At 45.4% G+C, this 12,434-nt stretch overlaps 1 protein-coding gene across 5 annotated transcripts in view; it reads left to right on the forward strand.

Moving 5' to 3' along the window:
- PTP4A3 (protein tyrosine phosphatase 4A3) overlaps positions 1-12,434 on the forward strand; it is a 104,934-nt gene that overhangs the window by 81,063 nt on the left and 11,437 nt on the right. For all 5 annotated transcript variants that reach the window (XM_083517082.1, XM_083517085.1, XM_083517083.1 and 2 more), the window contains one exon: positions 2,401-2,493. In XM_083517082.1, the coding sequence (XP_083373208.1) occupies positions 2,401-2,493 (93 nt within the window). The remainder of the gene's footprint in view (positions 1-2,400; positions 2,494-12,434) is intronic.

The raw sequence follows: 12,434 nt of genomic DNA on the forward strand, positions 1-12,434 counted from the left end.
ACCCAGGGGTCATCTAGCCCAACCCGCTGCAAGGCAGGAATCCCAACGAAAGCGTCCATGACAGGTGGTCATTTCTACCTCTGCTTAAAACCTCCAAGGAAGGAGAGTTCACAACCTCTTGCGGGAGTCTGTTCCACTGTCAAACAGCTCTTGCTCTCAAAAAGTTCTTCAGGCTGTTGAGTCGGAATCTCCTTTCTTGTAACTTGAAGCCATGGGTTCGATTCCTACCCTCCAGAGCAGGAGAAAACAAGCTTGCTCCCTCTACAATGGGGCAGCCCTTAACATATTTGAAGATGGCTATCATATCTCCTCTCCGTCTCCTTTTTTCCAGGCTAAACATACCCAGCTCCTTCAACCATTCCTCATAAGGCTTGGTTTCCAGACCCCTGATCATCTGGGTCTCCCTCCTCTGCACACCTTCCAGCTTGTCAATCTCCTCCTTAAACTGTGGTGCCCAGAATTGGACACAGTATTCCAAGTGTGATCTGACCAAGGCAGAATAGAGGGTACTATTACTTCCCTTGATCTGGACACTAGACTTCTGTTGATGCAGCCTAGAATAGCATTCGCCTTTTTTGCTGCAGCATCACACTGTTGACTCATGTTCAGCTTGTGATCCACCAAGACCCCTAGATCCTTTTCACATGTACTGCTAGTAAGCCAGGTGTCCCCCATATATAAGCAAATCGCCAAACGGCACCTTAAACCTAGTTACGGTCACCACGGTGGACGGTCTAATCGCCTTTTTTTAGTGGAGTTTATTATTGGCATTATTCATTTCATTTCTATACTGCTTTGAATCTTAAAGGGGGAAAACCTCAAAGTGCTTTACAACACATTAAACCATCAAATAAAACAATCCAGAACAAAACAGCAACTGTTCCTCATCAGGCTTGGTTTCCAGACACTTGTAAATTCTCTTAATATATCTGAAAACAAAGGAACACATGTCTGACAATCTTTGAAAGTCCGTAGAAGTATAAGAAGTCTATGGTTGAAACAAAGTAATAGATGCTATCCTGTGGGCTAAGCGGTAAACTTTGTAGGTGTTCACGGTGCCAAAGTAGTAAGTGAATAACGAACGTAGGAGAGTGATCCCAGATAATCTGACTGTTTCCCTGGAATCTTCTTCAGCACAACTACAAAAGAATTCAAATATGAAACAATGACCTGTGTACATGAAAGCTATATAAACTTCACACATTACAACCCATATATTACAATCCTGAAGGAGAGTCTCCACCCCCATCGTTCTGCCCGGATGCTGAGGTCCAGCGCCGAGGGCCTTCTGGCGGTTCCCTCATTGCGAGAAGCAAAGTTACAGGGAACCTGGCAGAGGGCCTTCTCGGTAGTGGCACCCGCCCTGTGGAACGCCCTCCCATCAGATGTCAAAGAGATAAACAACTACCTGACATTCAGAAGACATCTTCAGGGAAGTTTTTAATGTGTGACATCTTAGTGTATTTTTGGTCTTTGTGGAAGCTGCCCAGAGTGGCTGGGGAAACCCAGCCAGATGGGCGGGGTACAAATAATAAATTATTATTATTATATGCTACAACTACAATAAGAAGGACAAAGGTACATACCCCATAGATTAAAAAAATGCACAAGGAGCAGTGGTCATGTGGATATGTAACCACTGCTACCAGTTGCATGAAACCTGAAGTAACTATTCCCAGGTAGCACTCATTACAGGGAGACTGAATTGCAGTAATTCAGTTTAAAAGTACAGAGCAATATTGCAGCAATAAGAAAACATTATACTTCTACAGACTTTCAAAGATTGACTGGTCTTCGTGTTGCTTGTGTTGTTTGTTGTGTCAAGTTTGCAACACAGCGGTTTGTTGTTCTGTACTAAAGATTCCTTCGCGGCAGGAGGTTAGACCAGAATGGCCCTTGTGGTCAGTCTACGAAGCCAGGATTCAGGCCAGGCGAGCTAAAGTCTTCTTTTTTTATAAGATATTTATTAAGATTTTCAAAATATTACAAAAGAAAAAAGAAAAAAAGAAAAGAAAATACAAAATAAAAATGGTTAAAAACAACTCCATCCTCCCATTACTTATTTTTCATTAGCTTGTTTCCCGGACCTCCTCACGCCTCCCTTTTTTGTATTCCAGTTCGGTTTGTTGGTTCAGCAAATCCCTACCCTCTTTGTTTATCCTAGTCTTTAATTTTAAAATATTATGACATTAAATTTTTACCTAAATAATCCATTTTTCATATTTTTTCATATTCCCTTATAATATTACAGCTGAAAACCGCTAAATTTCTATCCAACATCATTCTAACATTCATCAATTTTACAATATTTCTGTAGATAGTCTTTAAATTTCTTCCAATCTTCTTCCACCGACTCTTCTCCCGAGCTAAAGTCTTCTTTCCCCTTCTTCCCCTGCGCAGGACCTGAAGAAATACGGTGCGACGACAGTCGTGAGGGTTTGCGAAGTTACCTATGACAAGACTCCGCTGGAGAAAGATGGCATCACCGTCATGGTATGTGCCTTGGTCCCATATACAGCCTTGGGAAGGCTGAAATGTCAAGTTTCCAGGTCTGATAACCTGGCGGGTTTTGTTTTACTTTTCGCAGGCCATCGGACAGGTACCCTCGTACAATGCTTTGGTGTACATTGGTTATTTAAGGAGTGCTTTTTAGCTCTGTACTGTTCGCGCCTTCGCATTGTGGCCGCCTACCATTAGGGTTTTGCGATAATCTGGTTTTCAGCATTGTGATAGACCGCAAACTTAACTATCGCGATACACCAGTATAAGTTACAGGGAACCAGGCAGAGGGCCTTCTCGGTGGTGGCACCCGCCCTGTGGAATGCCCTCCCACCAGATGTCAAAGAGAAAAACAACTGCCTGACATTTAGAAGATATCTGAAGGCAACCCTGTTTAGGGAAGCTTTTCATGTTTAATATTCTGTTGGGAGCCGCCCAGAGTGGCTGGGGAAACCCAGCCAGATGGGCGGGGTATAAATAATAAATAATTATTATTTATCATCATGATGCTGAGGTCCTGGGAGGGAGGGAGCAAAAGGAGCGAAAGAACCCTCCAGTGGTTCCCAGCGATCGCTCCGGCATGACCTTCCCAGCGATGGCCCCTCACGGCAATATACTGTCATTCTGAAGCCATTATCGCAATCTTAACTTCAAATTGGTTTCAGGCGATTTATTGATAGACCGCTCACCCCTACCTAACATGATGGCATTTCTCTGTGAGGTAAAACACTGTTGATGCAGGTATTGATCTCCTCCAAGACTAAAATCATTGGGGTTGGTTTTGGGTTGTTGTTTTTTGGAAAACGTAGCCCTCAATATGCTCCCCCCCCCGCTCTGGAGCGTAGGACTCGAACCCGTGGCTTCAAGTTACAAGAAAGGAGAATCTGACTAAACATTTGGAATAACTTCCAGACAGTAAGAGCTGTTTGACAGTGGAACGGTTTCCCTCAATAGGTGGTGGATTTTACTTCCGTGGAGGTTTTTAAGCAGAGATTGGTCAGCCATCTGTCAGGGATGCTTTAGCTGAGATTCCTGCATTACAAGGGGGCTGGACTAGATGACCTTTGATATCCCCTTCCAGCTGTTAAGATTCTATGAATATAAATGGAGATGGGATCAACTAGAGCAAATATTAATATAATATAATACAATAATAAATTTTTATTTATACCTCGCCCTCCCCGGCCAGAGCCGGGCTCAGGGCGGCTAACAATTTAAAATACCGGCTAAAATATAATTTAAAATGCAGCCTCATTTTAATAGTAGCCCATAGAACAAAACCATAAGGGAACAAAACCTTATGAGGGAAACATAAGGGTCAGACTGAGCCCAAACCAAAGACCAGGCGGAACAGCTCTGTCTTGCAGGCCCTGCGGAAAGATGTCAAGTCCTGCAGGGCCCTAGTCTCTTGTGACAGAGCATTCCACCAAGTCGGGGCCAATACTGAAAAGGCCCTGGTCCTAGTTGAGACCAATCTAACCACCTTGCCCCCTCCAGAAGCAGGAAGATGTCTGGGCAGGCTGGCTAGCACCCTGTGACTTCTGTAGGGAATGAATGGTGGAGAGTTTTAAAGGGGCTTGGATATGAAACCAGCTGCTCGTGTTACCCTCTGATTATCTCGCAGGGAAGGAATGAAATTCCGCATGTTTCAGCAGTTGCCTTTGATTGTTTGAAGCCGTCAGCAAAAGAAAAAGAACTGGGTTTTGTTTTTTCCAAGCGCCTGTTCTGCCCTTTTAATTAGAAATAATTAAAGACGGCGTTAAGACACAATCTTCTGTGCTCAGGGCAAGGAACGGCGTGGGAGAAGGTTGTGGCTTTGCTCAGGTGTAATCTTTACTTCCTGTTCCAGAATGCATGTTTACAGATCAGTAGTATCGTTTCAGGCAGCTCTGTCTAGTTTCAAGCTCAGACTCGGGGCAATATGCTTCCCAAAAGTCGGGAGGTAACTTAACTGGTGGGGACACGGGTGGCGCTGTGGGTTAAACCACAGAGCCTAGGACTTGCCGATCAGAAGGTCGGGGGTTCGAATCCCGGAGACAGGGTGAGCTCCTGTTGCTCAGTCTCTGCTCCTGCCCAACCTAGCAGTTCGAAAGGACGTCAGAGTTGTTGTTGTTTAGTCGTTTAGTGGTGTCCGACTCTTCGTGACCCCATGGACCAGAGCACGCCAGGCACTTCTGTCTTCACTGCCTCCCGCAGTTTGGTCAAACTCATGTTGGTAGCTTCGAGAACACTGTCCAACCATCTTGTCCTCTGTCATCCCCTTCTCCTTGTGCCCTCCATGTTTCCTGGGTCTTTCCCAGGGAGTCGAGTCTTCTCAGGAGGTGGCCAAAGTTTTGGAGCCTCAGCTTCAGGATCTGTCATTCCAGTGAGCACTCAGGGCTGATTTCCTTCAGAATGGATAGGTTTGGTCTTCTCTCAGTTCATGGGACTCTCAAGAGTCTCCTCCAGCACCAGCACGTCAAAGTGCAAGTAGATAAATAGGTACCGCTCCGGCGGGAAGGTAAACGCCATTTCCGTGCGCTGCTCTGGCTCGCCAGAAGTGGCTTAGTCATGCTGGCCACATGACCCGGAAGCTGTACGCCGGCTCCCTTGGCCAATAAAGCAAGATGAGCGCCACAACCCCAAAGTCGGCCACGACTGGACTTAATGGTCAGGGGTCCCTTTACCTTTAACTTAACCGGAGGACTCTTTACATAAGCTTTGGTAAGATCTGAGAAGCAGTACAGTCATACCTCATGTTACGTTCAGTTCAGGTTAGGTCTTTTCAGGTTGCGTCCCGCAGCAACCTGGAAGTACCAGAAAGGGTTACTTCCAGGTTTCGCCACTTGGGCATGAGCAGACACGCAAAATGACATCACACGCATGCGCAGAAGTGGTGAATTGCAACCCGCGTGTGCACAGACGCGGATTGCGTCCCTCTCAGTTTGCGAACGGGGCTCCGGAACGGATCCCGTTCACAACCAGAGGTACCACTGTACAGTGGTTCCTTGGTTTTCAAGCGTAATCCGTTCCGGAAGTCGGTTCCAAAACCAAAGCGTTCCAAAACCAAGGCGCACTTTCCCACAGAAAGCAATGCAAAATCCGTAAAATCCGTCTTTAGGATTCATAAATATTGATTATGACAAACACTGCAAAATTAGCACGAGAAACCTGCTTCTCAGAGTCTTATCGGGGCGAAGGGAGAAATCCCTTAAGATGGGATGTTGTTACGAGTGGCTGGCAGATGAGCCAGGGTGTAGCTGGGAGTGAAGATTTCATCCGAAGGCACGAGCCAGCTTTGTGAGCCTGGCATAAGGCGATTAACTGTCAAGGAGCAAAGGCAGGGCAGGATTTGGGTAAAAATAGAAGGCACAGAGGCAGACTGCAGAGTCCCTTTTAACTTTTATTTGCACAATCTGCATAATAATAATACAGTGGTACCTCTGGTTGTGACGTTCCGGAGGCCTGTTAGCAACATGAAAAGAGCGCAACCTGCAGCGGCACATTTGCACACGCGCAGGTTGCGATTCTGCACTCCTGCGCATGCACGTGATGTCATTTTGCGCTTCACATGCGTGAGTGGCGAAACCCGGAAGTAACCCTTTTCGGTACTTCCGGGTCGTGCGGGATGTAACCTAAAAGAACGTAACATGAAGCATGACTAATAATAATAATAATTATAATAATAATATTGTACTGCTTGTCCCTTCAGGTTCGTTGTTTGCAAATGTCAATAAATAAGGAAGACTTGGGGTGTTGGGATCCCCAAGTTGCTCTCCCTGTGGCCTGGTTCACATATCACAAATAAGCCAACCTCCCTTACCAAGGGTTGCAGTCAAGGCTTGTTCTTAGCTCCAGCTCGTGGTGAGCGAGAAACGAGCTTTTCCTGGGCACAGCGGAGGAGCAAAAGGAACCAGCACATCCTCACGGTGCCAGTAAGCCATAGTTACCGCGACACGTGAGTGAGGCATGTTGTTAACGGAGAAATCTGAGGGCTCCCTTGGACAAAAAAAGGACACCAGCCAGGAATATCAGAGCAAAACAGCAGCCAGTTGGCTTAGTCTTTATTGAAGACTGTCGCGACAGGACTCCCACCTGCCACAAGGTGGAACAAGATGGAAGCCCCAAACAAAAGAGAACCCAAACTTTTATTAGCTGTTAATCCCCATGTTGTTGTTGTTGTTGCTGTTGTTTAGTCGTGTCCCTCTCTTCGTGACCCCATGGACCAGAGCACACCAGGCACACCTGTCTTCCACTGTTTCCCGCAGTTTGGTCAAACTCATGCTGGTAGTTTTGAGAACACTGTCCCACCATCTCGTCCTCTGTCGTCCCCTTCTCCTTGTGCCCTCCATCTTTCCCAACATCAGGGTCTTTTCCAGGGAGTCTTCTCTTCTCATGAGGTGGCCAAAGTATTAGAGCCTCAGCTTCAGGATCTGTCCTTCCAATGAGCACTCAGGGCTGATTTCCATCAGAATGGATAGGTTTGATCTTCTTGCAGTCCATGGAACTACATCAACCGGTTACATCATGAAAGGGGAGGTCTGGTGGCAGTAATCTGAGCATCCTGGACCCTGCCCCATTCCTCCCCTTGCCCTCCACCAAACACCCATCAAGTGTAACATAAAAGATATTTACATTTCCCTGTTTCTCAGCCAGGTTAATCACACCCTTTTGTCTTCATCTGGGTTTGTTATTTCTGGAATGGCTACCTGTCTGGCACTCGGGTATCAGGATGCCAGGAATTATCACTCATGCAGAGGGGCTGCTGAGTAGCTGAGCTCACATGTCTATATGAATTTCCCCTGTGTTTCCCCTGAGTTTTCCCCTGTGAGCCAGTACATAGATACATTTATCAGTGAATTGTGAATATTTGGTATCGTGCAGCAAAGGCCCTTTGAGTAGATAGGAAGAAACTGCGATGAAGTGTTTAGAGGGACAAATCACAAAAGTCACAAAAGTGATTGTGCTGATTTTGGTAGTGGGCTGCATGTGCATAATATCTGCTGGAGGGGCAACCCCCCCCAAAAAAACCTATACATAAATTCCTGCAACAATGTGTATCCAAGAAGGGAGAGAGGGCTGTTGCGCACGGGAGAGTAGGATGCCAGACTCGGATGGGTCACCAGCCTGATCCAGGAGGATCTCTGCTGTTTATGTGATGGAGCAATTCCGAGATGCTCCTCCAACCGCCAGTTCAGGTGCCCGAGGCTAATGAGAAACCACCTGGTACTGAATCCGACCGTTAGTCCATCATCAGGCTCAGTGTTGTCTTCACTGAGTGGGGATCTGGACTCCCAGGCCCTAGTCCAACACTTTAACCACTACACCACCCTGCCTACCTAGAGTCATTCTGCTATGGGGCAGCTCTATCAATCAAGTAGGGAAATAAATACGGGGAAAGCAAAATGTCACTTAGAGAAGGATCTGAAATATTTTCCTTGGAGCTTGAATGCGTTTTATTCTGGATTGGTTTGTTGTTGTTTAGTCTTGTCCGATTCTTCGTGACCCCATGGACCAGAGCACGCCAGGCACTTCTGTCTTCCACTGCCTCCCGCAATTTGTTCAAACTCATGCTGGTAGCTTCGAGAACACTGTCCAACCATCTCGTCCTCTGCTGTCCCCTTCTCCTTGTGCCCTCCATCTTTCCCAGCATCAGGGGCTTTTCCAGGGAGTCTTCTCTTCTCTTGAGTTGACCAAAGTCTTGGAGCCTCAGCTTCAGGATCTGTCCTTCCAGTGAGCACTCAGGGCTGATTTCCTTCAAAATAGAGAGGTTTGATCTTCTTGCAGTCCATGGGACTCTCAAGAGTCTCCTCCAGCACCAGAATTCAAAAGCATCCATTCTTTGGCGATCAGCCTTTTTATGGTAAAACGGTGATGATCGATTAATGTAATAAACTAACGGCAAGTGGAATTTTGGCAGAGGCAGATACAGGGGTGCCTGGCTGCTTTGCCTGTCTTGGGTGACCCAACAGTTGCAGACAATGAAAGGCAAGGAGGAGGCACCCAATTTTGGCATCACACTGGGCACCACTGAAATTTTAAAGCCCGGCAGCAACCACCAAATTTTGGAGGCGTGGAGCTGTTTCACTCTCACTGGACACACGTTATCAACATCCTGCCTCCTTGTCGTTTTTCTCCTGATTATTGTAACTCGCTCTACATGGGGCTGCCCTTGAGACTGACCCAGAAACTCCAGCGGGTGCAGAATGCCGCGGCGAGACTCCTTACGGGGTCCTCACCGTGGGATCACATTCACCCAGTGCTATATTAGCTGCACTGGCTCCCGGTGGAGTACAGGGTCAGGTTTAAGGTGCTAGTTTTAACCTTTAAAGCCCTATATGGCCTAGGACCCTCGTACCTACGGGACCGCCTCTCCTGGTACGTCCCACAGAGGACCTTACGGTCTTCAAACAAAAACATCTTGGATGTCCCCGGCCACAGGGAGGTTAGGCTGGCCTCAACCAGAGCCAGGGCCTTTTCATTACTGGCCCCGACTTGGTGGAACGCTCTGTCACAAGAGACTAGGGCCCTGTGGGACTTGACATCTTTCCGCAGGGCCTGCAAGACAGAGCTGTTGTGCCTGGCCTTTGGCCCAGGCACAGACTGACCCCCTCCTCACAGAACTCTAGCCCAGTGGTTGCCGTTAATTTGACTTTGAACTGATTTTAAAATGAATTGGTTTTAGAATGCTGTGTTACTTATATTGTTGTTAGCTGCTCTGAGCCCGGCTTCGGCTGGGGAAGGCGGGATATAAATAAAAAATTATTATTATTATTATTATTATTATTATTATTATTCCTTCTCTCTTAAGAGACGAAACAAAAGGGGGCTTTCATGCGCCCGAATCTGTTTCAACTTTGTGCGGGTGCCATTGATTACGTCCCCGCATGGTTCTCGTTTCACGTCGAACAAGGAGACATTGTGGTTTCCTTCTTATCGGCCTCGCATCGTGTTTTGCGGCCGGGAGCCTGAAAACTGCCTGTCCTATTTACCTTGCATGGCCCTTTTCCTCCCCGCCTTGCCCGTTCCTTGGAAAGGATTTTCGGAGGCTTGGTTGGTGAAACTCTTCTCTCTCTCTGTCTCTGTCTCCCCCCCCCCTAACCCCAAACCCGTTCTAAATGGGCAGCTTGTCTAGAGCTGCTCCTGGACACCGGCCAGCTTGCAAACATTTTTTCTCTATGCAAAGAAGAGAGAGAGAGCCTGTTTGCAAGATTTAGCTTTGGGGCTCCAGAGAGAAATCACATCACTCGGAGCCTTCCCTTTCTCTGCAACTCTCTTTGGGGGTGCAATCTTGCTTTTGGGAGGGGTGTTGCTGACAGGCTTTCCTTTCTCGTTTTTGCAAAACGGGCTCTGCTGCAAGGCTGCTCATAAGAGCAAAGGCCCGGCCTGCGTTCCAGGTCTCCGTAGCCGGGAGAGAAGACAGCTTCGCGTCCTAGAAATGAACTATTTACGAGCCGCATCTGTGAAACCTCCTCCTTGGGTCGGTGCCTCGCCGATTACGCACAACCAGTGGATTTATTGCCAGCCCCAGGGGGGAAGGCCTTTTCCAGGCTTGGCTGGCCCCCCTCTCTCCCTGTTCCCTTTCCTATCCAAGCCTGTCTTCGTTCGTTCGAAAACAGGCGGCTGTTTATGGTGCAGAAGGTTTTTTGTGTGCCTGCATGCTCTTGTTTGCAAAGGGGTGGAATCAATCAATCCTTTTGTCAGCTGCGGAACTCGTGGATGATCCCAACACGGTTGCACAGGGAAATCCACATGGATTTATCCCATGCCACATAGAACCTAGCAGCCCAGAACGGTGTGTTATATATCAAGTCAGGCCCTCGTCCCATCTAGATCAGTTTTGTCTGCACTGAATGAGAGTAAAGCTTTTCAAAAAAATATATTTCATTGGAAGAATTTTATTTATGAAAAGATAGAGTGACAAAGAAGAACGGAAAAGTGAGAATGGAAAAGAGAATAAAAAGTTACGGTTATATAAATTATTATGGAATACAATAGTACCTCTGGTTGCGGATGAGATCCGTTCCGGAGGCCCATTCGCAACATGAAAAGCCCACAACCTGAAGCGCCATATCTGCACAGGTGCGTGGCGCGATTTGGTCTTGTGCGCATGCGCGATTTAGCGCTTGCACGAGTGGTGAAACCCAGAAGGAACCCTTTCCTGTACTTCCGGGTCGCTGTGGGACGCAACCTGAAAAAACGTAACATGAAGCAAATGTAACATGAGGTGTGATTGTAACAACAACAACATCATTTATACCACGCCCATCTGACTGGGTTTCCCCAGCCACTCTGGGTGGCTTCCAACAGAATATTACAAACATGATAAAACATCAAACATTAAAAACTTCCCTAAGCAGGGTTGCCTTCAGATTATTATTCTTTTATGCTCTGTCCTTAATACACATATAGTTCTCAATAACCTAATATAGTTTCTGTAAAACTCACTCCAAATATCATTGTATTTATCCAAAGGAAGTCTGTGTCTATTAGGGTTAGGCGATATCTGTTTTTCATTTATTTTTTTAAAAATATTTATTAAAGTTTAAACATTGCAAAGAAAAAAAAACAAAAAAGAAATACAAGCAATAAACAATTACAAAACCTCAAAAACAAAAATAAATACAGTAATACAAAACATCAACAATACAAAAAAGAAAAAGGGAAAAAAAGAAAAACATTTAATAAACCAAAAAAAACAAAGATAAAAAGAACCCCGTATTTTCATACCCATTTGCTTATTTCCTCGACTTCCTCACACCTCCTTTTTTGTATTCTAGTTCAATTATTCTAGCAAGTTCTTTCCCTCTTTCTCAAATTTAGTTCCATAATTTATCTTAACACATTTTAGCCTTAAATTTACCCCTTTACCCAATATCAATCTATTCATACTTAATTCTTTATAGTATTTCTACTAAAGTCATGTAACCTCTTTCCAGCATCCTTCTAACATTCGTTAAATTTAGAATATTTCTGTAAATATACTTTAAATTTTTTCCAATCTTCTTCCACCGACTCTTCTCCCTCTTCTCTTCTCTCGGATTCTGCCAGTCATTTCCGCCAATTCCATGTAATCCATCAGCTTCATCTGCCTAGGCGATATCTGTTTTTCAACATTGCGATATATCGCCAGCTAAACATTGAGATGTACTGATATATCACGATGTCTGAAATAAGGATGGCGCTATGCATTGGCTGGTTGCACGTTTTTTTCCTTCGTTGTGTTTTTCGTGTACCACATGAAACACATGCATCATGATTTGCAATATAATGCCAGATCAGAAATTATGGAACCGATATCACAATATGGACTTCAAACCAGTTTGAGACTATATATTGATATATTTCCCAGCCCTAGCATCTATAAGCAGCCTGTTCATATATTGTTATGTTCAACTTTGAGTTTATAAAAAGGGCAAACGTTTAATGCAGAAGAGTTGGACACAACTAAACTACTAAACAACAACATATATATATACACACATACACACACACACACACACACACACCAATAAATTGCTTGTTTAAAAAAGCGCATACAGTGGTACCTCGAGTTACATATGCTTCAGGTTACATACACTTCATGTTACAGACTCCGCTAATCCAGAAATAGTGCTTCAGGATGAGAACAGAAATCGTGCTCCAGCAGCGCGGCAGCAGCAGGAGGCCCCATTAGCTAAAGTGGGGCTTCAGGTTAAGAACAGTTTCAGGTTAAGAATGGACCTCCGGAACGAATTAAGTACTTAACCCGAGGTACCACTGTATATTGTTATGTTCATATGTTGTTAGGTTGCCAAGCCATTGATTAAGGAGAATCATATCTCTATTCTTCCAGTTCATCAGCATCAATCTCATTAGTGCGCTTAGAGTAATTCTGAGAATAAACTTGTAAGAAAATTAAGGAATCTTGGAATGTAATTTATAATGAACTTAAAAGAATGAATAAGGTATCCTTC

The sequence above is a fragment of the Podarcis liolepis genome, assembly GCF_965112155.1.
Source record: "Podarcis liolepis genome assembly, chromosome: 8".
NCBI classification, from domain to species: Eukaryota; Metazoa; Chordata; class Lepidosauria; order Squamata; family Lacertidae; genus Podarcis; species Podarcis liolepis.